This window comes from Aquarana catesbeiana, linkage group LG07 (assembly GCF_042186555.1).
Source record: "Aquarana catesbeiana isolate 2022-GZ linkage group LG07, ASM4218655v1, whole genome shotgun sequence".
Classification (NCBI taxonomy): Eukaryota; Metazoa; Chordata; class Amphibia; order Anura; family Ranidae; genus Aquarana; species Aquarana catesbeiana.
Window position 1 is genome coordinate 275,243,988 of NC_133330.1, and position 26,080 is coordinate 275,270,067.

Sequence of the window (26,080 nt, forward strand, 5' to 3'; positions counted from 1 at the left end):
CTCTCTCCCCTCTCTCTCCCCCTCTCTCTCCCCCTCTCTCTCTCTCCCCCTCTCTCTCTCTCCCCCCTCTCTCTCTCTCTCCCCCCCCCCCTCTCTCTCTCCCCCTCTCTCTCTCCCCCCCCCCCTCTCTCTCTCCCCCCCTCTCTCTCTCTCTCCCCCCCTCTCTCCCTTCCTCCCCCCCCTCTCTCCCTTCCCTCCCCCCCTCTCTCTCCCTCTCCCCCTCCCCCCTCTCCTCTCCCTCTCCCCCTCTCTCTCCCCCCCCTCTCTCCCCCCCTCTCTCTCTCTCCCCCCCTCTCCCCCCCCTCTCTCTCTCTCCCCCCCTCTCTCCCCCCCCTCTCTCTCTCTCCCCCCCCTCTCTCTCCCCCCCTCCCCCCTCTCCTCTCTCCTCTCCCTCTCCCCCTCTCTCTCTCTCTCTCCCCCTCTCTCCCTCCTCTCTCTCCCTCCCTCCCCCCCCTCAAGAGATTAAAGTTTTTTTTTTTTTAAATAAAACCCTTCAATGATCTGATATGTACTTTTCAGGTTACATGAGGCTACAGATTATCCATGGAGGCCGGTATCACCATTTGAGTTCCAGAAAATGCTGCAGAATCTGACTGCCATCAAAATCCGAGGAACATACAGTGAAAGAAGTAAGAATAAAAAGCAGCTGCAATCTGTGATCTTTAATTATGCCAGTATCTTATTGTTGAACCAGCTATTTCTTTATTAGTTGTTAAATATCCTGTATACTTCTAGAAGAGAAAGTACATGGAAATGTTTTTCTGCTTTTTCCTGCAGCAACTGCCAGGAACTAGCTGGGAATCATCCATTAGCCTGCTTTATTGACTTTGATGGGAGCTTGTTGCACGATGCTGTCCACTTAAGTACCATGTCTTTATTTGCTAGTGAAATGTGAATTATTCATAGCTACACGTCTAGCTCGATTTTTCACATCATTGGAATGGACATCATTGCTGTGTGTTTTAAAAAGTGAAATCCTTGTGGTAAAAGCTGCTGGCATTAAAGACCAGGCATCAGTCCTCCTTCATGTAGTTATCATGTATTGTTCTTCTGCGGGAGAACGGACAGCCGTGTAAAGTGGATTTTAAATGCACTACTTAAGGATCAGGCAACCTGCGGCTCTTGGCTATTGTGAAGCTTATATTACTTGCCAAGCGTGCTGCAAGTTATTCAATGACAGCAGCTGGACAGAGCCTGGTTGCTAAGCCTGCAAAAGTAACTCCACAACTTCATTTGAAACTTTCCTCTGCTTCATCTTCAGATCATTTTTTGAGGGTTTGATCCCCAGCTACAAGGTTATTGACCCTTTTTTTTTTTTTTTGTTCTGTGCAGGTGCTGGTTTTCTGGAAGAGGTTACCTTGGTTACTGCACAGCGTGGTTCTGGTGATCCGGCACCTTGGGTGGAGGTTTGCAGTTGTCCTGTTGGATATATCGGACAGTTCTGTGAAAGCTGTGCTCCTGGCTACCGGCGAGAGAACCCCAACCTTGGTCCTTACAGTGCCTGTGTGCTTTGTACGTGCAATGGCCACAGTGACACTTGTGACCCTGAGACAGGTGAGACTGAGAACAGCAACTCATTTTAAAAGTTAGTGCTGCTGAGGAGATGCTAGGATTTGGGATTGTATTATGTATGTCAACAGATGCAATGCATAACAGGATGGGACCTGCATACACAAAATGTTGCAGGAAGTTGGACAACCTTTGTGTTCTTTGTAACAAGCTTTCGCTGTGTCATTCAGTGCTTATTGTTTCCCCCTATTACCCTTTAGGGGATCATTACAGGTGATGTGACCTTACAGATATATGAAACGCTCTGTAGCATCTATAGATTGAGTTCTGCCAAGGCAGTTGGATTGCACTCACATCCAGCCACCTTCTGATGTCCCTGTGTTGCCTTTGTTTATTTACTTAAAGCAGTGTTCCAGCTGAAATTGTTTTTAAAAAAAAAAAGTCAGCAGCTGCAAACACTGTAGCTGCTGACTTTTAATAAGAACACTTACCTGTCAGGGGAGCCCACGATGTCGGCCCCCCCGAGGCCGATCCATCCATCGGATCAGGTGCAGGCGCCGCCATTCCAACTAAGGGAAACCAGCAGTGGAGCCTTGTGGCTTCACTGACGTTTTCCGACTGCGCTTGCGCGAGCCGCGCGGCGCTTCGTGATTGGCCAGCTTGTCTTCTGGGACACACACATGTCCCAGAAGACAACAGGGGGGCTTGCTGCAGAAGAGGATGGGACGTCCTCGGTCGCAGCCTGGTTGGATCTGAAGTACTCTTAGTTTTTCCAAATAAAGTAAGTTAGAAAGTAAAAATTTTTTTTGAAATATCCAAAAATGAGGGGTGGTCTTTCGTTTAAGACCACCTCTCAAAACTGGGTGGAACTCCGCTTTAAACTAGGTGCACACTACAATTTTTTTTTTAATTTATTTAAATTTTTTTTTATTTTTTATTTTTTTGCTCAACCTAGTGGGCTGAACGAAAAAACAAAACAAAAACTGATAGATCAGCATACTAATACAAGGGATGTTAGTGCAGCTATCTCCCCTGCTGTGCTATTGTATTCTGACAGAGGAACTGCCCCCCCCCCCCCACCTTATATGCCAGAACAGAACACACTGATCAGATGCTGGTTCTCCAGCATGGCTGTTCAACAGAAGCCAGTCGTAAGATCAGCTTCTGTAGAACAGAGAGCTGTACACATGGGACAAAAGTTGTCTGGTTCCTTGAATTCTGCTTGTACGGTGTTGTCTATCATCCTCCTCCTCATTCTGTTCTGTGTCACCCTAAAACACAGCTTGAATGATTTTTGAGAACATATAGTGCCAAAAGGATGAATCAATGAAGGGGGGAATTTACTAAACAAACAGGTATTGAATTGCCCTCTAAATGTGTATTCACACACATCTATGGGAACATCCATGGGTCTGTGTTCTGTAAGCACAAGTGAATTGGCTGCAACTGAACACATGAGGTTGATTTACTAAAACTGGAGAGTGCAAGATCTGGTGCAGCTCTGCATAGAAACCAATCAGCTTCCAGGTTACATTGTCAACGCTTAATTGAACAAGCTGGAGTTAGAAGCTGGATTGGCTACTATGCACAGCTGCACCAGATTCTAAAGGGCTTCTTTACACTTGCTTCAAAACAAGGCTTCGGACACGCATTGTTAAACCTCTCTGAACGCCAGTCAAAGCTCCTGTCACTAAATAAAATGGTTAGCTTACAGTCCTGTTTACACCTTGCGTTTGCTTTGCTTCAAAAATTATACCCCATGTCTCTTTAGTGGTGCTTCAAAGCGTCTTCAAAGCCTCCATAACTCTGACAAAGCTCGCTTGAAGCACCTAAAGCTTTTGAGAGGCTTTAATTCAGCTTTATCTTTGCTTTGTTTTGGAGAAATTGCAGGTACGAGATAGATATACAGGTAAAAGCCAGTAAATTAGAATATTTTGAAAAACTTGATTTATTTCAGTAATTGCATTCAAAAGGTGTAACTTGTACATTATATTTATTCATTGCACACAGACTGATGCATTCAAATGTGTATTTCATTTAATTTTGATGATTTGAAGTGGCAACAAATGAAAATCCAAAATTCCGTGTGTCACAAAATTCGAATATTACTTAAGGCTAATACAAAAAAGGGATTTTTTAGAAATGTTGGCCAACTGAAAAGTATGAAAATGAAAAATATGAGCATGTACAATACTCAATACTTGGTTGGAGCTCCTTTTGCCTCAATTACTGCATTAATGCGGCGTGGCATGGAGTCGATGAGTTTCTGGCACTGCTCAGGTGTTATGAGAGCCCAGGTTGCTCTGATAGTGGCCTTCAACTCTTCTGCGTTGTTGGGTCTGGCATTCTGCATCTTCCTTTTCACAATACCCCACAGATTTTCTATGGGGCTAAGGTCAGGGGAGTTGGCTGGCCAATTTAGAACAGAAATACCATGGTCCGTAAACCAGGCACGGGTAGATTTTGCGCTGTGTGCAGGCGCCAAGTCCTGTTGGAACCTGAAATCTCCATCTCCATAGAGCAGGTCAGCAGCAGGAAGCATGAAGTGCTCTAAAACTTGCTGGTAGACGGCTGCGTTGACCCTGGATCTCAGGAAACAGAGTGGACCGACACCAGCAGATGACATGGCACCCCAAACCATCACTGATGGTGGAAACTTTACACTAGACTTCAGGCAACGTGGATCCTGTGCCTCTCCTGTCTTCCTCCAGACTCTGGGACCTCGATTTCCAAAGAAAATGCAAAATTTGCTTTCGTCAGAAAACATGACTTTGGACCACTCAGCAGCAGTCCAGCTCTTTTTTTCCTTAGCCCAGGTGAGACGGTTTTCGCGCTGTTTCTTGGTCAACAGTGGCTTGACACGAGGTATGCGGCAGTTGAAACCCATGTCTTTCAAGCGTCTCTTGGTGGTGGATCTTGAAGCACTGACTCCAGCAGCTGTCCACTCCTTGTGAATCTCCCCCACATTTTTGAATGGGTTTTTTTTCACAATCTTGACTAGGGCGCGGTGATCCCTATCGCTTGTACACTTTTTCTGACCACAGTTTTTCCGACCACAGTTTTTCCTTCCCTTTGCATCTCTATTAATGTGTTTGGACACAGAGCTCTGAGAACAGCCAGCCTCTTCAGCAATAACCTTTTGTGTCTTTCCCTCCTTGTGCAATGTGTCGATGGTCGCCTTTTGGACAGCTGTCAAATCTGAAGTCTTCCCCATGTTTGTGTAGGCTTCAGAACTGGACTGAGAGACCATTTAAAGCCCTTTGCAGGTGCTTTGAGTTAATCAGCTGATTAGTTTGTGGCACCAGGTGTCTTCAAAATTTAACCCTTACACAATATTCGAATTTTGTGACACACGGAATTTTGGATTTTCATTTGTTGCCACTTCAAATCATCAAAATTAAATGAAATAAACATTTGAATGCATCAGTCTGTGTGCAATGAATAAATATAATGTACAAGTTACACCTTTTGAATGCAATTACTGAAATAAATCAAGTTTTTCAAAATATTCTAATTTACTGGCTTTTACCTGTATATAGATAGATATATATAGATATATATATCTATATATATATATATACACATACATACATACATACACATACATACATACATACATACACACACACACACACACACACACACACACACACACACACACACACACACACACACACGGCATCTGTCAAGCTTCAAAAGAGCATCACTAAAGCTTCATCGAAGCACCACCGAAGCATCAAAACCACATCATTAAGGGCTCATTTACACTTGCTTCAGCTTCAACACACATTAAAGCGCCTACCACTTCAACATGCTTTTATGATGTGCTTTTGATGCTTAGATGAAGCTTTAGTGATGCTTCGATTGGGCTTCAATGATGCTCTTTTTAAGCTTTGTTGAAACTTGGCAGGTGCACCGTGTGTATGTGAATATCTCATACCTGCAATTTCTTGAAAACAAAGAGAAGCTAAAGCTGAATTAAAGCCTCTCAAAAGCTTTAGGTGCTTCAAGCGAGCTTTACTATAGACTTCTATGGGGGCTTTGAAGACTCTTTTGAAGCACCACTAAAACTACATGGGGTATAATAATTGAAGCAAAGCCAAAGCAAACACAAGTTGTAAACCGGACTGTAAGCTAACCATTTTATTTAGTGACAGAAGCTTTGACTGGCGTTCAGAGAGCTTTAACAAAGCGTGTCCAAAGCCATGTTTTGAAGCAAGTGAAAACTAGCCCAAAAGCACGTTGAAGTGGTAGGCGCTTTAATGTGTGTTGAAGCCAAAGCAAGTGTAAATGAGCCCTAAGTGTTCCAGTTTTAGTGAATCTCCCCCAATGCGTCAAAGTGCAAAGACAGGAAAAAAAAATCAGTTTTTATCAAAGAAAATTTCAGCATATTTCAAGAGTTTAACTACTTGGCGTCCGCATGACGGCCGAATGAAGGCCACAGCGCGGACCTGAATTTCTGGGAGGCAGTCATATGGCGGCCTCCCCTTTGCATGCTTCCCGCGTGCCCCCTGATCACCGAGTCACTGAGACTCGGGTGATCCCAGATCCGAGCAAGAGGCCGATCCCAGCCCCTTACCACGTGATCAGCTCTCAGCCAATGACAGCTGATCACATGATGTAAACAAAAGCTCGGTTATCGTTTTTTTTTTTTTTTTTTCTCCTCACGCTGACAGCATGAGGGGAAAAAAAAGCCGATCACTGGCTTATGTGCAAGGAACATCGGTCCCGAAGAGGATTCTGCCTCATCTGTGTCCACCAGTGCCACCTGCAATTGCCACCTATCAATGCCCATGAGTGCCACCTATCAATGCCCATGAGTGCCACCTATCAATGCCCACCAGTGGTGCCAATCAGTGCCACCTAGCAGTTCTGCCGATCAGTGCCCATCACGGCCACCCATCGGTGCCCATCACGGCCACCCATCAGTACCGCCTCATCAGCGTACATCAATGAAGGAGAAAAATTACCTGTTTGCAAAATTTTATAACAAAATATAAAAAAATTTAAAAAATTCGGTCTTTTTAAAATTTAACAAAAAATAAAAACCGCAGAGGTGATCAAATACCACCAAAAGAAAGCTCTATTTGTGGGAAAAAATTATAAAAGTTTCATTTGGGTACAGTGTTGTATGACCGCACAATTGTCATTCAATGTGCATCAGCGCTGAAAGCTGAAAATTGGTCTGGATAGGAGGGGGGTTTAAGTGCCCAGTAAGCAAGTGGTTACAGAATAGACAATACAGCCTAGAACTGCTGCAAAGAGATGGCAACTACCTTCAAAAATTGCTACAATGTGTGACCAACCAACAGTTAGCTTTTTCAAGTAAAAGAACATTTGGTGTCTGCTTACATTTTACTTCCCAATGAAACTGATTTTCTGTAAACTGATTCATCCTTTTGGTGCTCTAAATTCTTTTTAATCCCAGATTGTACCCAGGAACGCTACATTTTTATGGGCATCTGGAGCTCAATAGCAGTCTTTCAGATTCTTAATTTACTCCTGATGCAAGATTTTAATTTCCTTCTGCTTCAAGGTCCAGTGCCACCTCCCATGAAAACGGAATGATTTTTAAGGCGGTTTGGATGCTCATTATACAAACTAGTAGTATGTGGCTAATTTTGGCATGTTCTTTTTATCCCACAAAATAGGTGTGTGTAACTGCCAGCATAATACAGCAGGAACACACTGTGAGAAGTGCATTGAAGGTTTCTATGGTGACAGTACTGGTGGATCCAGCAATGACTGCCAGCCATGTCCCTGTCCTGGAGGATCCAGCTGTGCGGTTGTACCCCGCACTAAGGAGGTAGTCTGTACCAACTGTCCATTGGGAACAACAGGTGAGCAGGATATTCAATCATTTATTCATTTTTATATTTACATTTCATTACCCACTGTATTTGTGCAGCACCAAATGTACCCCACTATCCTACCACAAAAAGAAAAACTTGTTATAATAAATTAGTTGTTAAAGTGACATTAAAGGTTTGGTTTTTATTTTTTTAAATAACAAACATGTCATATTTACCTGCTCTGTGCAGTGGTTTTGCACAGAGCAGCCCCGATTCTCCTCTACTCAGGTCCCAGTTCAGTGCTTCAGGCCCCTCCCTTCTGCCTAATGCCCGCATAGAAAGCAGCTTGCTATGCGGGAACCCATGTAGGCTCGCTCCTGGGCCACTGCTCCATGTGTCCATTCACACGCGAAGCGTGGCTCAGCCCCACGCCCACTCTTCTCCTTGGCTCACTGGCTGTGATTGACCGTAGCAGGAGCCAAAGGCTCCCACCAATGAGGAGGGAGAGACCTGGGGTAGCCGAGGCTGTCGTGCACATAGCTGGATCAAGATGGAGCTCGGGTATGATTTAGGGGGGCTCAGGGTGCTGCTGCACACACAAGTTTTTTTTTTTTTTTTTTTAACCGTCATGCATAGAATTCATGAAGGTAACAAAACTTGAGCCTTTACAACCACTTAAACTTTAAGAAAAAAGTGTGTAGCACCAAAAGTATCTGAACAGCAATGAAATGTGAATACTGTGTTTTAAATGGACAGCACATTCAAATAGTAAAAAAAGGGAAAAAACACACATACATACATACATACATACATACATACATACATATATATATATATATATATATATATATATATATATACATTTAATCTTGAATGTAAATCAACAATAAAAAACCAATATAGTGAAAAAAAAATAGACTTAAATGCACAGTCCCATGATAGGATCAGCAATATAAACTTTTTGGTGACAACACAATAGGTCAGTGCAAAGATGTGCACAAAATATTGGTGGTGACTTGAAAAGTGAAGAGGAGATCCAGTACAGTGCTCCAGAATCACCCACCGCACCCCTGTGAAATGGACACTCACCAGAAAAGCTGGCTGCTGTTACAGCAGCAAACACGCACTCAGTGTATATCCGCAATCTGTTGTGGGGAAGGCTGTTAAGCAACTTGCACCATCCAGATGTAGCTGTAGTAAATAAAGGTCACCGGGAGCCTGATGAAGTCTCCATAGTGTAGTATTTATTGGATTTTATTATTAAAAGCCAAAATAAAATGAATCACAAAAACATATGACAATGTGTGCCACTGCCTGCCCGGTATCGGACAGTGGCCTCGTGTCAGCACTAGTGTCTCCTCCTTGACGCAATTCATCCAATAGGACGTTATCAAGGGGTCCTCTAGTGTCAGATGTCAAGCTAGTTTATATAGCCTCTCAAAAAAAAACAAAAAAACACCACTTTAACTTGCTCAAATTCAGCCAAATTTGATTCGGTGGTGATATGCAAGCCCTCCCCCCGGTGATTGATTACAAATATTAGTATTTTCAAGAAAGGACCTGTAAAATGCACAGGGGAAGGGGGACTTGCATTGTACTGTAAGGTCTGCTTTAAAGAAAACCTGTGCTAAAGCTGCCATCGTTGAGGACCTTCGAAAATGTTAGGTTCCTGGCTGTTATGTTGGTCAGGTGGTGTCTGGACTTTCCCTGAAAGTATTTAGCAGTAGAAGCCGCTATCTTAACAACTAGCATTTTCAGAAAGTTGTCCACCAATGGCTGCTTCTAGATTTCTATTAGTTCATATTTATTTTAAAGCGGGGTTCCACTCAAATTTTTAACTTAATCTTACCCCCTAAAGTTAATTGCATGGATGTTCAAATGCCACACGAAAAAATTTTTAATCGCTGTAATTACCTTTATATTGTACTTTATTGTGGCACTTCCTGTCTCTCCTCCCATGGGAGTAGGCGTGTTTATTGCCTTTCCCCGGCGCCGCACTGTCTCCTGGGAGCTTGGTGTCAGGCTTCCCAAGATTCAGTGCGGAAACAGTGATCATGCTTGTGAACAAGCTGTGAATGAACAGCATTCACCGCATCCAGGAAATCAATGCTTGTGGGCTTCACATGCCCACCAGCAAGATGGAAACAGCCAGCATCACATTTTTTAAGTTATTCTTCAGTACAAAAACAGAGGCGGAAATATTACACCCAAACTGTGAGTATTATTTTGGGATTAGCAAAGTGTCTCAATGACCTAAAAAAAAAAAAAAAAAAAAAAGATTGGTCGCCGGACTCCCGCTTTAAAGTAGATTTAAATGCAAAACTTTTTTTTTTTTGGACCGAATAGCAATAGATAGATTTTTATTGCTGTCTGTGTGTTTTACCCTCTCTATTTGTCTTGTTTACCATTATCATTGAACGTGCAAATCCCCAGAAAAGTAATTAAGGGGGAAATCTTTTTATGGGGACACTAGTTCTGGTGGCCCTGGTTACAAGCAGGGATTCCCTCACGTTGCAGGGATTTCCTCTTACTTCCTATCTGGCTATGGGACAGGAAGTGAAGGTAAATCTCCCCAAAAATCTAACTGGTTATAACCCTCCCTTATTCTGTCCAAAATGAAGAAAAAAATGTTTTTGCCTATACCACTTTAAGCATTTGTAAACCTCATGCTTGCAGAGTGTTCAATATTAATGATTGTTTATGAATTTGCAGCTGTGACCTATAGCCAGTGAAATGGGAACCATATGTTGCTATAAGTTACCTGTGGTTATGTTTGTGGTGGCTTCTCATTAGGTTTACAGTTCTGATATCCTGTCTTGTCTAAACATATGCTGTAAAATATATATATATATATATATATATACACACACATTATCATCAGTCAACTTTTTTTTTTATACTTGAATATGAGCTCCGGTCTCCGCTCTGTAATACAGGAAATTGGTTTCTCTGGAAATTCTTTGATGCATAATATGTAGGGTTGTCCCGATACCGATACTAGTATCGGTATCGGCACCGATACCAAGCATTTGCCCAAGTACTTGTACTCGGGCAAATGCTCCCGATGCTTCCGCCGATACCTTGACTGTCAGCGGTGATGAACGTGTGGGGGAGTTACAAGCTTCTCCCCCCGCGGCTTTCAGCTGCTTAGTGTTATACAGCGGTGATCGGTGCTTGTAATTCCCCCACACGCGATCACCGCTGACTGTCACCTCCTCCTCCTTAGTCCTCCTCCGTTCCTCTGTCCCCCTCCGCTGTCCTGCTCCATTGCTGTGTCCCCCTCCGTTCCTCTGTCCCCCCCCGCTGTCCTCCTTCTTTGCTCTGTCCCCCCCCGCTGTCCTCCTTCTTTGCTCTGTCCCCCTCCGCTGTCCTCCTCCGTTCCTCTGTCCCCCCCCCCCGCTGTCCTCCTTCTTTGCTCTGTCCCCCTCCGCTGTCCCCATGCGTTCCTCTGTCCCCCTCCGCTGTGCCCATCCGTTCCGGCTTTCCGTTGTCCCCCTCTCTCTTCGTCTGTCCCCTCCGTTCTGCTGTCTCTCTCCGCTGTGTGTATGGAGAGAGTCAGCTGACTCTTTCCATTCACATAACTGAAACATTGTAACCTCCTGTGATTACAATGTGTCAGTTTATGAATGGAGAGAAGCCGTTGTCTTCTCTCCATTCATTCTCAGTGCAGCTGAGGCTGCAGAGAAAGGAACTGGGGAATCTCTATCCTCAGTCTATTTCTCTGTCTCAAGGGGGAGATATCAGAGGTCTGTTAAGACCCCTGATATCTCACCAAAGCCCCCCAACAGGGCTGATTAAAAAAAAAAAAAAACACACACAATAAAGAATAAAAAAAAAAATGTAAAAAATAATAAATGTAAATGAAAAAAACCAAAACAAAAACACACACACAGACACCGTTCACTATACCCCCACCCCCACCCCAACCCCCCCCCCCCCCTCAAAAAAAAAAAAAAAAACCTGTCACGTGACATTAAAAAAAAGTATCGGTAATCGGTATCGGTGAGTACTTGAAAAAAAGTATCGGTACTTGTACTCGGTCCTAAAAAAGTGGTATCGGGACAACCCTAATAATATGCATACTCTGGTTGCTGGACAATTACGGCACTTTCACAATACATGTATTTCATTAGCAAGACCAGTTATAAGACAAGTTCATCTTTTTATATTTGACTTCATTTTAATTTCCCAACAGGTAAAAGGTGTGAGCTTTGTGACGATGGGTATTTTGGGGACCCGCTGGGTGAGAATGGAGCACCCCGGCCTTGCCATGCCTGTGAATGTAGCAGCAACATCGATCCAAACGCTGTGGGGAACTGCGATCGATTGACCGGGGAATGTCTGAAATGTATATACAACACAGCTGGATTCTACTGTGATCGCTGCAGAGACGGGTTCTACGGCAACCCATTAGGACCAACCCCAGACCAGAAATGCAAAGGTGAAACCTCCTACCTAACTTTTTTTTTTTTTTTTTTTTTTTAACGTTTCAATAGAGTGAGGCAGGACTTTTTGTTTGCGTTGATCCACTTTGTTGTCGTTTTCACTGCCAAGGTTGTTTTTTCGTAGGCAGGACTGCTGTAAATGTAACTTCCTGGTTCTTGTGCCTTGAATTCCTCCTCATATTTTCACGGAAAATCCACTGGAATATATGAAGAATGCAATTAAGGACCAAAACGTTTGTTGTACAGCAGAGCCCTAAAGTCAGACCATCTCCTAAGGGTCATAGGCAGGCATAGAGCTAGTACAGCTGCTCTAAAGCAAGCCAGAAAAAAGTTTGTGAAAAGTAAAAGGTGCATGATATTGGCAAGTTGAATTTTAGAACTTGTGTGCAGTGTATCTGTTCCTAAAGGTTAAAGTGTTATTAAAGCCTCGTGTTTTTTTTTTTTTATAACAAACATGCCTATACCTACCTACTCTCTGCGGTGGTTTTGCACAGAGATGACCCGATCCTCTTCCTGGGTCCCCCGCCAGCGCTCCAGGCCCCTCCTCTTTGGCGGGTGCCCCCATGGAAAGTAGCTTGCGTGCTCGCTCCCGAATCCCACTTCTGCATCCATGGACACAGATAGCGGGACTTTTCCCCGCCCTCTTCTCCCAAGTCACAACTTTTGATTGACAGCAGTGGGAGCCAATGACTCCCGCTGCTATAAATCTGTCCAATGAGGGAGGAGACCATGGCAGGAGGTGCTGATTTCGTGTACGTCGCTGGATCGGGTTTAGGTAGGAAAAAGTGGGGGGGGGGGGGGGGGGCTGTATCACAAAAGGTTTTTTACCTTAATACATAGCATGCTAATTATTAGGGTGAAAACCCTAAAAAAAACCCATTTATACTTACCTAGGTGGATGCAGCATTGGTCCCCCGGTGCCTCTGTACTGAGGCGCCAGGGGACCAATGCACTGCAGTGTTTGATCACTCGGTTTTCAGAGCTGGGTGAGCAGAGAGCTGCAGCGTGTCAGTCACAGCTCCCTGCTCTTCTTCCTCCGCGCTCATTGGAGCGATGGACTGTGGAGGGGCGGGGAGTGGGCTGTCTCAGCCTCTCAGCAGCTTGCTGAGATGGGTGTCAGTACAGGCACCTGGCGGATTCAGACTTCCATTGTCGGGATGACGCGGTGCCTAGACTGATATCCGTGACATCAGCAGAGAGCAGACTTCAGTCAGCTCTCTGCTGAAAGTGGGTCACAGGAGTGCAAAACGAACTGCGCTCATGTGATCCATAGGAGAAGTACAGCCAAACGAGCTTTGGCTGAAATTCTCCTTTTTACGGCTTTAAAACCACTTTAAGTTCACCTTTCATGGAATGTTTCATGTTAAACACATATTAGAGTATAAAAGGAAACATTATTACATTCCCCAACCCATTACCCTCAAACCACCCCTACCCTCCCTCCCCCATCCCCCTACTTACCTGAATCGTAGGGATCTTCTCACTGCACCATTCTATATTCTTTTGAATTCAGCATGGCTGTGTGAATCCACATCTTCATTATTCACCGATCCAGTCACATGGAAGGCTATAATGTACCCTCTTCCACCACAGCAAAGGGGCTGGTAGATGTCAGTGGTGCACAAGTGGGGTTATGTCACCACACTTGTAGTCCATTGACTTCTTCCTATAGCCCCAAAAACTGACCTGGGACTGGAGGAAGAGTCTGCAGGAGCCTATGGATTACACCCACATTGACAAAATAACCATCATGGTGGGAAATCCAATGGGGTGTTGTTGATGTGGTTGATGGTTACTGTTATATAACTGTATTAGTAATAAAACTGTCCGTGTTACTGGCACCCAGTGAATTGAAAAGGAAGTACGTCATTTGAAGCATCGTAAAAGAGAGTAATTTGTTGGACATTAAAACTGAGCATTTAAAATGTTGATATATTTATTTTAATGTCTTTCTCTCTGTGTATTAAATTTGAAAAGTCAAATAGAATTTTTCTGTACATATCATGAATCCGTAATCCTTTCTTTGCAGCCTGCAGCTGTAATTCCTTTGGCACAGTAAAGAGCCAGAATACATGTAACCAGGTGACTGGCCAATGTGAGTGCCTCCCGTATGTAACGGAAAGAGACTGTTCAGCCTGTGAGCCCGGATACTACAACCTCCAAAGCGGTCGTGGCTGTGAGAAGTAAGAGCTCTGCAATGATTTTTCGTTTTTTGTATTAATCAATGTCCTCACTTGTGAAATCTATAGCTTTTTGTATACAATTGAGATCGGGCCACCCTACCTGACTCGATTGGGCAAACCTATTTTTAACAGATTTGGCATCCCTGCTGTGTTTTCAAGTTGGTGGAGGGGTGCCTTATAAAAGCTGCACATGCAGTCAATTTCATGCGATCGATCTTGCAATACTATCAGAATAATAAACATTTACAGTATATAAAAATATCTAAAAAAAATAAAATCCAAAATGGTTAACTAGTGAAGAGGATAATCAGGGATAGCCAATAAACACACCGTTTAGGTTAGCCCCTTCCTTTTTTTTTTTTTTTTCTTTTTCAGTAATTGGCATGTAAGTGGGTCCTTTATTTCATTAAGCAAACAATCACACTGAATACTTAAAGTGATTGTAAACGATCAACTTGTAAAACAACCCATCCAGTTTAAAAAAAGAAATGAAAGGCAAAACATTTTTGTATAGATATAAAAAAAAGGGGAAAAAATGGCATTTATAAAGTATTTTTATAAGTGATCACATTCCCTCTGTTCTTAGCTGCATAAGAGCTGGGGGGAGGAGAAGCAGCAGCACACTGAGCTTCCCAGTGAATGGCTGTGCAGCTGGGGCGTGTCAGGACAAAGTGTGATTATTGGAGGAGAGCACAATGAGTTCACAGCATAGCTAAACTGACCACGGTGTGCTCTCCTGCTTAGTGTGATCAGTTTTAATAGGAAAGCAAAGGGACTGACAGGTACACCAGGGGGTATTCACACAAAGGAAGCAATACAAAGAGAACAGGATACTTTTTCATACAAGTACATGGTTCAGCAGGCACGTATCAGGAATATGAAGTGTTAGGGTAACAAAAGCTTTAGTATCATGCAGACAATTCTGCATTCAACTTACAGGATTCATTTATATATAGTATTTTTTTTTTTTCATTCTATAGATTCTCTTCGCTATAGAAGAGGAGAAACAGTAACAATTGTAATACAGATGTGTTTAATATGTTTTAAAACGGCTTTCTTTGTATCACATGTAAAAAGTAGCACTGCGCAAACACCTCCTGTTCATCCTTCCAAGCGAACGGAGGCTTCAGCTACATTCCCTGCATCTTGGCTACACCCCACTGACACATTTCACCCTGATTGAGCTTAGTTGTAAGGGTCACCTCCATGACCCCTGACTAAGCCTGATCAGGGGGAAACATGTCAGTGGGGCATGGCCAAGATGCAGGACTGCAGCTTAAAGTGATTTGTAAAGGCTCGCCTTTTTTTTTTTTTTTTTTTTAATAAACATGTTATACTTGCCTCCTCTGTGCAGTTGGTTTTGCACAGAGCAGCCCAGATCCTCCTCTTCTCAGTTCCATCTTTGCTGCTCCCAGTCCCTCCCTTCTTTGAATGCCCCTCAGCCAGCAGCTTGTTACAGGTTGTCATCCAAGCTGAGTCAGAGCTCCGTGTATCCATTCAGACACAGACCCCCGATCTGGCCCCACCCCCTCTCTCCCCTGATTGGCTGACTGACTTTGACAGCCCCGGGAGCCAATAGCGCCGCTGCTCTCAACCAAACAGGAGTAGCGTACTGGATGGCTGAGGGGATCGTGGACATTGCTGGATAGATAAGGAGCTCAGGTAGGTAATTGGGGGGGTGCTGGGGGTGGCTGCTACACACAGAAGGTTTTTTATCTTGATGTATAGAATGCATGAAGAGAAAAAACCTTCTCCCTTTACAACTCCTTTAAGCCTCTGTTCCCTTACCAGTGGATGTTGATCTAGGTGCTGTTGGTCCCCTAATTTTGCTTATTGGTCTTTATTTGTATACTGTTAAATAAATTGCTGTGCTCTCAAACGAACAATTTATAATGCCATTAGGAATTTTATTAGTAATGTCTTACCTAAACGCAGAGGAGAAACAAAATGGGTTTAAAGGGGTTCTTCAGTCTGAAAAAAAAATAGAAGTATACAAATAAAAAAATACAATTACTACAGCTGCTGACGTTTAATAAAAGTAAACTCGCCTGTCCAGGGGTCCAACGTCACCCTCACCCAAAAGGATTTTTCTACGGTCTCTGGGTCCCGACGCCGGTAGGTTTACTGTGGGTAGCCAGCTGTGATTCCTTACGGCTTCACATGCGCAAGTGATGCTGTGCTTTGTGAATGATCCCACATCATCTGGGACCTGTGACAAGTCCCAAAAGGTTGTGGGGGGGGGGGGGTGTCAATCACTTTTAAGAACCAGCAGGCACTTAAATAAGGACTTATTTTTTTGTAAATCAGCATTGTACATGCTGGCCTAACCAAGTCTCTTTATTCTCTTTTGAAGTTAATGTTATTAAAAATACTGCTGTTGCCGAGCCTAGATCACATGGGCATTTACTGCCAATCGTTACTGTAGAGTCTTTTGTCTTCAGTCAGTTATGTTTTTTATTGGTAGATGTGAGTGCCATCCCCTGGGATCTACAAATGGCCAGTGTGACATTCGTACGGGGCAGTGTGAGTGCCAGCCTGGCATCAGTGGAAAACGCTGTCAGCAATGCGAACCCAACCACTTTGGCTTTGGACCAGAAGGGTGTAAACGTGAGTGTGTTGTAACCCAATCAAAATACTTAAGAGACTTCTCTTTGTAGCATGCATCTTATTATATTGAAGGCTTATTAGTTGTAATGTAGTAAAGGGTCTCTCATTTACTTGTATTGCACAGCATGTGATTGTGACCCAGAGGGCTCCCTTTCACTACAGTGTAAAGAGGATGGACGTTGCGAGTGCAAGGATGGTTTCGTAGGACTCCGATGTGACCAATGCGAGGAGAATTACTTCTACAATCGCTCGGGCCCTGGCTGTCAAGAGTGTCCTGCCTGCTACCGATTGATTAAAGACAAGGTGATTCAACTATTTGTACCACACAAGCGTATTCCACTGCAGCACAGTTTACCTTTCCTTCTTAGCCCTTTACTAAATACAACATATAAGCGAGAGGAGCCGGCAACCCCAAAGTCTTTGTTGCAAAAATTTATTGGCTACATATGAGCATTAAAAAGCAAACAGCTGACGCATTTCGGCATGAGCCTTAATCATAGTCTATGACTAAGGCTCACACCGAAACGCACCCCCTGTTTGCTTTTTAATGCTCATATGTAGCCAATACATTTTGGCAACCAGGACTTTGAAGTTTCCGGCTCTTCTCTTTTATATATTGTATTTAGTGTGAGAAGACACACTGAGCCTTGGCACCTATGCTGCAGACTGCACACTAGGATTGGGTTGCTTCTGTTGAGAACACTGCATCTTTCACCTTTAGCCTCGGTTCACACCAGAGGCGGCACGACTTGCAGGTCGCCTCACCGAGGCGACCTGCACACGACTGCCCGGGCGACTTGCAAAACGACTTCTGTATAGAAGTCTATGCAAGTCGCCCCAAGTCGCCCCCAAAGTCATACAGGAACCTTTTTCTAAGTCGGAGCGACTTGCGTCGCTCCCCTTAGAACGGTTCCATAGCACAGAACGGGAGGCAACTTGTCAGGCGACTAGGTCGCCTGACAAGTCGTCCCTGTGTGAACCGAGGCTTACACAATATGCTTAAGGACATTTCAGCATGGTGTTCTATATTCAGTAGGATTTATGACTTACGTGATCTGCGTATCCCACGTTTTTAAAGTATCGTCACCAGTTGTTCAGCACAATAGCTAGGCAGTTTGCATTTTAAGAAACAGGTTGGCAATAATAGCCCCTGTATTTCTAATAGGTTCTCTTTATATTTAAAATGTCCTCATTACATGTTGGTAAGTGAACCCATCTGGTGACTGTTCGCTAACATGTAATTTGGATCTTTAACTACATTAAACCCTGAAATTTGCATCATACTCAGAGTGCATGAAATTCCTTGAAGCAGTATTGAAGCAGTATCTGAAGTCTAAAGGGTTGCCGAGCCTGAGGGATGATCTCATTCTGCTGCTGCCTCTTGACAGTCGGTTGGGCAAGGAGGTTCCGAATCTGTACTGCTTATCTGCAGTAGAGAATAGTTTGGTCACCAACCTGACCTTGCTGTATAGGAGGGCTGTGTAAATTTCAGGAATGGATGAACAGATGTAAAATATTTTGACAGGTATATGTAGGATTTGTTCTATGTATTTGAACCGTGTATTTAGCAGTTTGCCTGGAGTGGTGCTTTTTTTTTTTTTTTGCAAAAAACAAAACCGCTTTCCATTTATTCTACACACGCTTACCTCACTCTCTTCATGGATGTTTAAAAACACGTATTCATTACTTCTGCCTTACTTCCTTACAGACTGTAGGTCATGACACAGGAAGGAGTTGACCAGCTGATCTCATTAGCACACACCCTGCATCATCTAACCTCAACTGGTCAATTCCTTCCTGTGTCATGACCTAAAGTCTGTTCAGGAAGTAAGGCAGAAGTAATTGAGCAGGGTTTTTAACCACTTGCAACCCGCCGTATAGCAATATAAAAGCGGCAAAGTGGTTTAGTTATCCTGATCGGACGTCATATGACGTGATCAAGACAACAAGCCGATGTGCGGCGATCGGAGGTGCTGTGTGTCAGTCTGACATACCGCAGCTCCGATCGTGGTATGGAGCCTCTGACAGAGTCTTCTTACCACATGATCAGCTGTGACCAATCACAGCTGATCGTGTGAACCAGGAGGTGCTGGTACACTGCTTTCCTTGGTTCACGCTGAAAGGGAGAGCTGATCGGTGGCTCTCCCTGTCAGCGGGGGGGGTTCTGCGCTAATTATCAGCACATTGATTATCAGTGCAGCCCCCATCAGATGTGCCCATCAGCTGCCAATCAGTGCCCATCACCTGCCAGTTTGTGCCCCACAAGGGACATCTGCCAATTGCCCATAAAATTGGCAGTGCCCACAACCAACCAAGTGGCAATCAGTGCCCCATCAATAATGCCTGTTAGTGCCCTTCAGATGCCACTCAGTAATGCCTGTCAGTAGCTCCTCATCAGTGCTGCCTATCAGTGACCATTAGGTTTTTTTTTTCAAAATAGTCTGTCTTTTTTTGTTCATAGCGCACAAAATAAAAACCGCATAGGTGATCAAATACTACCAAAAGAAAGCTCTATTTGTGGGAAGAAAATGATAAAAAATTTAGTTTGGGTACAGTGTTGCATGACTGCGCAATTGTCATTCAAAGTGAGACAGAGCTGAAAATTGTCCCGGGCAGGAAGGGGGGAAAGTGCCCAGTATTGTGTAAGTAAGTGGTAAACATCCATGAAGAGAGTGAGGTAAGCGTGGGTAGAATGCATGGAAAGCTGTTTTATTTTTGCAAAAGAAGTACATTAATGCCATATTTGTACATAGGGGAGCCTTTAAGCCGGCCATAGACAGAGCGATTTTCTGTGGTTGCAGGAAAGTTGCTGGATTCCCCCATTAACACAGACAGTATGGATGGGAGAAACCCTCCCGCGGAGCCATTGTGTTCAGTGATTATTGCTAGCAGCTATAATAGCCGCTAGCAATAATCACATGTAAAATCCGACAGGCTGGTTGTACCCAATTTGATTGATCAACTTGGGTACAGTCAGCCTGTCCATACATGGTTCGAATCTCAGCCAGTCCCTGCTGAACTGGCCAAAGTTCGAACCATCTTTAGCCGGCTTTAGATGCCTGGGATCCTAAGTTATGTTGGTGTGATCAAATATTGATCTTCCTTTTTGCCGTTCATTAGGTGATAGAACAGAGAGAGAAACTGCAAGAACTGGAGGAGCTCCTGAAGAACCTGGGAACTGGAGATGAAAGCGTCACTGATCAGGGCTTTGAGGAGCGACTTAGAGAGGCTGAAAAGGCAGTCAGTGACCTCCTTATTGATGCCCAAGGCAGCAAAAGTAAAGTCCTATCACATTTGTCATGTCATTTTTTTTTTTCTGTGAAGTTAACCGCTGCTGTGTCCAAGAATTCTCACTAACATGAGGATGTTTCTTTTTAGATGTGGATCAGGGAATGCTGGACCGCCTGGCAGAGATAAATGCCACACTAAGTTCTCAGCTGGGACGTCTGCAAAACATCAGAGATATGATCCGGGACACTGACAAACAGGCGCAGGAAGCCCGAGATCGCGTGGAGAGCACAGAGCTCATCATCGACTCTGCAAGAGTTCAGTTGGAGAAAGCCAAGATTGCCATTGCTAATGTGGTAAGGACCAGAGGGGGATCTGTGTGAAGCTCAATCCACAGCCTGGCTGCATCTTCTAACAGGATCTAGAGTATTTGTCATCTTCAGATTCCGTTCTTATAACGCAGGCGGTAACATAGGATAAAAGCTGTTTGGAGGAGTGTATCTGTCCTACCTTTCTTTTTCTTCTGTTGCCATGTTTTTTGTTCCATCAATCTTAAAGCGGTGTTAAACCCCAAACCAAAATTGTAATATATTGTAGCTTACCAATCATTAGATGTGGTGGCTGCATTAGCTTCCTTTTTTTAGGCTTTTCCCCCCTGTGTTTTAAAGTGATGATCTGGCCAATAACCCCTCCTGTATTAGAGTGCCCCCACTCTGGATGAATGAACACAGGGAGCAGCATTGTCAGTCTGGAGGGGGGGGGGGGGGGGGGGAGTGTTAGATGTACTAGCAGACTTAAATACTCTTAAATTGAACCCAAACTACAGCTCACACTTTATAATCAGTTCTAGCAAACCATTTTAGAATAAAGGTTTTATATAAATAAAAGCTTGATTATTGTAAGCACCCTTGTCAGTGTTAAATTGTTTGTCGCATCTCTGTAACTTGATACATCTGCAAGAGAGCTTGTTCTTGGGAGAGAGAGAAACAGACTTACCTGCTAGATCACCAGGTGAAAATAAGGGGGCCTAAAAAAGAGATCTAATGCAGAAACCCCGTCTAAGATTTGGTAAGCTGCAATATAGTAAATGTTTTCTTTTGGGTCTAATACCTTTTTTATTATGAGAGGTAACGCACCTAAACTAATAAAATGTAAAATTTGGCACCATTTCTATATTGGATATAGAAGTTTTATTTTTTTTTTGTTTTGTGACCTAGAAAGTACTGGGAATTTCCACAATAGAAACACACACAGCAGCAGTAAAAAAATAAGTAAAATCTGACAGCAGGTCTACCCCTTCTCCACTCTTTCCCCTTCTTTCACAAAGTGAAATATAATGCTTTTGGCTTTAGTTATACCTTAATTGTTGTTCATTACTCTTTTTTGATTCAGATAATTTTTTTTGCCCAACTACATAAAGTGCAGAGGCAAAATAGTATGTTGTTTTTTTGTTTTGTTTTTTGTTTTGTTTTTTCCCTCTAATCTTGTTCATGGTCTATTTTGATTTGTTTTTCCTCTTACCAATTTACATACAGAGGTATAAGGCCATTTCACACTGGAGTTGTCTGCCTGCTCAGCAGGGAATCTCTGTGCTGATCCACGCTGAGCAGGCGGATGACAGGTCCGTGTCTGCTTCGCTGATGCAGAGCGGTCAACGCACCCTCTCCTCTGAGCTATCGGAAACAGTCCAGACGGATCCCCTGTTTTTAGCGAACCGGATCAGATATCGGCGGGTGTCAAGGAACACATGTATGTTGACATCTGCCACTCCATAGAGAGCAATGGATGGCCCAATCTGGTCTGCCTGACTGACAGACGGTCCCGATTGGTTGGTGTGAAAGTAGCCTAAGAGTGTTCATAAAAAACAGGATTGTTGCAAGATGTGATCAGCTTGGAATATAAAGCTACTTTATTCATTAAAATATTACTTTTTTATTTTTAGTCCATCACACCGCCAGAGACGACGGGCGATCCTAATAATATGACATTGCTGGCAGAGGAAGCAAGGAAACTGGCTGAAAGGTAATAGAGATCTGAAGTGTGACACTAAAGCACAAAAAATTATGCCATTATTTTGTTTAGGATGTTCAACACTAAGCTTGCACACAAGCTCCTTTACCTTTTTTTCTAAGGCCTAATAATTTTTGCCTAGACGGGCCTAGCTTTATGTGAAGGGCCAGCCATAAGTGGGTTAAAGACAAGCTAGAGGCGACATGGCTCAGCAATTTCTCATACACATTCTTCAGAAGGTTTCTCCTGGTTAGCTCTTCAATTTGCTCTTCCCAGGCACACACAGGAAGCACGGGACATTGAAAAGGCTGCCAAGGAAGCCAACGACACAGCAAATGAAGCTTACCGCCTGTTACTAAAGACTCTGGCTGCAGAGAACCAGACTGCAGCTGATATTGAAGAACTGAATAAGAAGTGAGTTCTGCCATCTATAACCTGTTACATAAAATTGGAGTACTGTACTACCCCTGCTGCATTGCTTTATTAGCAAAAACCCCCTCTACATATGTAAACCTTTTATTCCTGTACTCATCAGGTACAATCAGGCTAAGGATTTGGCCAAGGAATTGGAGAAGCAGGCCACCAAAGTGCATGCAGAGGCTGAAGAAGCAGGGAATCGGGCACTGCAGATCTATGCCAACCTTACTAGCATTCCTCCAATTGATACCACAGCATTGCAGGTAAATGCCACCCTGAGAAAATTAGCCTGTGTACTGGCCATACATAAGTTAACCCTCATTTATATATAATCTATGGACCTGCTTTTACAGCTTGTATAGCGTATAATGCCAGCACCATATAGTTTATGGGCCACAATTTCAGCTTGGGCGTAAAATCGCAAAAAAAAAAAAAAAATTTAGAGTATGGGTAGTTTATTTTCAGCAAGGCCATTTTTCCAACTTTGGTTACATAACAGAATCTGGAAAATTGACATTGCACAGATAGTGTTGCTCATGCAGACAGAAATGCCTAACTTCCAACATGCGGAGAGATTTCTGTGAGCAGGGGTTACTAGTTTTTAGCATTATTTTTATGTATTTGTCAATGGACAATCCTTTTATGAAGACCTGTCTTGAGAGATATACATATACTATTGCTGACCTCCGCCTGTCCTCCTTTTGCTGTGTTCAGTATTTTCTGACTTGCTGACCCAGGTGAAGCACTTAAGAAGTGTAAAAAAAATAAGAACTCCTGATCTGCAGCCTCAGGCCTGGTTCACACTGCCGCGACTTTGAAGCTGTCATCCCAACACGACTTGGGTCAATGTAAGTCTTGCCGAAGTTGCACCAAAAGTAGTGCAGGAACTTTTTTCTACGTCGGAGCGACTCAAGTCACTCTTATTAGAACAGTTCTATTGCACTTAATGGGGCGCAACCTGTCATGCAACTTGTGCTCTCAAAGTCACAGCGCATGTTGCACCAGTGTGAACCGGGCCTTATTTTGGGAGGAGTGGTTCAAAAGCCAATACGTTATACTGTATAGGGTTATTGTAAGCTCTTGGGATTCTTGATTCTGTGACATTGCTTGTGAAAATAATGTAGTAACCCATTTATTGGTCAGCAATGCAGTCTTTTACATAAATTACACTATGTGCGTGTTGGGAAAGTTTTGTAGATATTCAGTTCGAAAAACTGCATCTTTGCTTGCCCACCTTTTGATGATAAATGGGGGTTAATAGTGAAAGATTTATAGTAGTAGGTTAATGATTATTTAATCCTGGGCAGGTGCTGTGGGAATGCACACAAATAGGTTTGTAATGTTGCCTTTCCAAAGATGAATGAATACTGATTACTTAGAGGGAAGTTAATGAATTAATGATTAGCTTTTGAATTGTATTATGGAGAATTGCAGCCATTAAATCTTCTACAGGCAATGTGATACTCAGCCTGATGGGAACATGTTATCCAGATCTAGCAAAGGTTTATTTCATAATCTATCTTTATTGTCCTTTGATCTGTGCAGAAAAATAGAAGAAAGTACATGCAGTCATTATGTCTATTTCTTTGGAGATTTTACTGGCAAAATAAGATCAGATGTAAAGGTTTCACATCCCACATACTTGTCAGCGAAAAATCTGAAAATGGACCTTTGAGCTTTTCACGAAGAAATGAAGCAATAGGTTCATGTAGACACCATACACACTGCAGTCTGCAGGCCTGTGTGCAGTGTTCACATTCTGCATATCACAGGTTTAAATTTTCCATACAGTAGCAAGCCGCACAGGATTTATAGTCTAAAGAGCCTGCACAATTAGGCCTAGTTAAAATGGACATACTTAAGCGTACACCTGTGCGATTGCCCTTGTTCCGTGCAAACAGTCCCTTTCTCAAGTCAGTTGTGGGGGCAGCAGTTGCACGGACATAGCCACTGCTCCCGATTTGACAGGTGTACGGGTATGCTTTTGAACGAGGCCCTAGTGTAAGTTCACACTTGCGGTTTTGCAGCCCACGTTTGCGCAGGCACGGCAGCCCATTTATTTGAATTAAAAAATACAGCAGCAAAATCACCATGCAATTTTCTTACAGTTCCCACACCCACAAATGCACTGCATTTTGAGATGCTTGGGGGTGCCATTAAGGATAAATGGCAGCTTTGCGCTTTTAAAGAGCTGTGCACTTTGACTGCGGGTGCAGGAATTGCTGTGATTCCCGCAACCACCTGCAATAATGTAGACCTAGCCTTAGAGGGATCAAGATCAATAATAAACACTGGCAAACAAATCTGATTACTCCAACAACCTGGCTTAATAAAAATATGATGTCCTCAATGGTTAGAAAATGTGTCAGTTAAATGGAAATGTTGTTCTTTCCACCTTTAGCTATGTTGGCTGGTACAACTGACAGGGTTGTTCATCTCAGATCTACAAAAATCAGTTGTCTATTGAAATATTAAAAGCACAGTCAGTTGTTGGAAGAGTTGTAGCTGATGGACACCCAATCTCTGTAAATTGAGCAGTATCATGCAAAAAAGGTGGAGAATACCATTCATGGAAAACAAGTAATTGACAATAAAACATTATGTTCTCCGCCATTAATAATCAGCCTTCAGGTGGAGGTGGTCTATCACATGAAATCTGAAAGTGGGAAATATGTTTGACATTCCACTCCCAAATACCAGTTCTAGTCTTACAATCCAGTAATTGCTTAGCAGTGTAATATTAGGACTTAAAAGTTGTATGTTGAATAACTACATATATTTTCTTCTATAATTGTTTCGCTAATTTTAAGAATGAGGCTGGAAAAATTCAGAAGGAGGCTGAAGAGCTGGATATGCTGATTGACAGGAAATTGAAAGATTATGAAGATCTGCGAGATGACATGAGGGGTCGGGAGGCGGAAGTCAAACGTTTGCTTGACAAAGGCAAAAGTGAACAGCAGGTGGGTCCATGTCATGTTTCAAGGGTTCCATGTCATGTGACATATATGCTCTGCTTATGCTTAAAGCGGGAGTCCGGCGACCAATCTTTTTTTTTTTTTCTTTAGGTCATTGAGACACTTTGCTAACCCCAAAATAATACTCACAGTTTGGGTGTAATATTTCCGCCTCTGTCTGTTTTCGTACTGAAGAATAACTTAACAAATGTGATGCTGGCTGTTTCCATCTTGCTTGTGGGTATGTGAAGCCCACAAGCATTGATTTCCGGGATGCGGTGAATGCTGTTCATTCACAGCTTGTTCACACGCATGATCATTGTTTCCGCACTGAATCTTGGGAAGCCTGACACTAAGCTCCCAGGAGACAGTGCGGCGCCGCGGAAAGGCAATAAACACGCCTACTCCCATGGGAGGAGAGACAGGAAGTGCCACAATAAAGTACAATATAAGGGTAATTACAGCGATAAAAAAAATTTTCGTGCGGCATTTGAACATCTATGCTATTAACTGAAGGGGGTAAGATTAAGTTAAAAATTTGAGTGGAACCCCGCTTTAAGGCCCCCTGACACATAGATTTATACTTCATTTGGTAGTGACTATCCGAGAAAAGTGCAGCATGTTTATTTTTTCATTCCTAAAGTGTATCACCACACTAGCATTATGGTGTCGCCCTGGACAGCGGTCTCCCAGTTGTGCTCCTGTGTTGTCCTTCTGTCACAAAAGTCCTAATGCAGTCTTAAAAGTAGCTTTTCTAACAATTTCCACCATTTGATAGGGTGTAGAGGGCGCTCTATAACAATGATTAACTAAGCAAACAAAATTAATTGGTGAATTGTGCTCAAACAATGAACATTTGTATAAACAGATAAAGCGCAATGTGCCATAGGTGAATATACACAAGTGATATAAATATGTGGTACTGGCTATATAAA

At 43.2% G+C, this 26,080-nt stretch overlaps 1 protein-coding gene across 1 annotated transcript in view; it reads left to right on the forward strand.

The window, feature by feature from the left end:
* Positions 1-26,080, forward strand: part of LAMC1 (laminin subunit gamma 1) — a gene marked incomplete in the record, with an annotated part of 179,453 nt that overhangs the window by 138,558 nt on the left and 14,815 nt on the right. Inside the window, 13 exon segments of the mRNA XM_073593363.1 lie at positions 554-629; positions 1,333-1,554; positions 7,161-7,349; positions 11,497-11,742; positions 13,776-13,929; positions 16,394-16,536; positions 16,661-16,839; positions 19,657-19,813; positions 19,915-20,120; positions 21,707-21,786; positions 22,051-22,188; positions 22,310-22,454; positions 25,002-25,151. Of these exon segments, the coding sequence (XP_073449464.1) occupies positions 554-629; positions 1,333-1,554; positions 7,161-7,349; positions 11,497-11,742; positions 13,776-13,929; positions 16,394-16,536; positions 16,661-16,839; positions 19,657-19,813; positions 19,915-20,120; positions 21,707-21,786; positions 22,051-22,188; positions 22,310-22,454; positions 25,002-25,151 (2,085 nt within the window).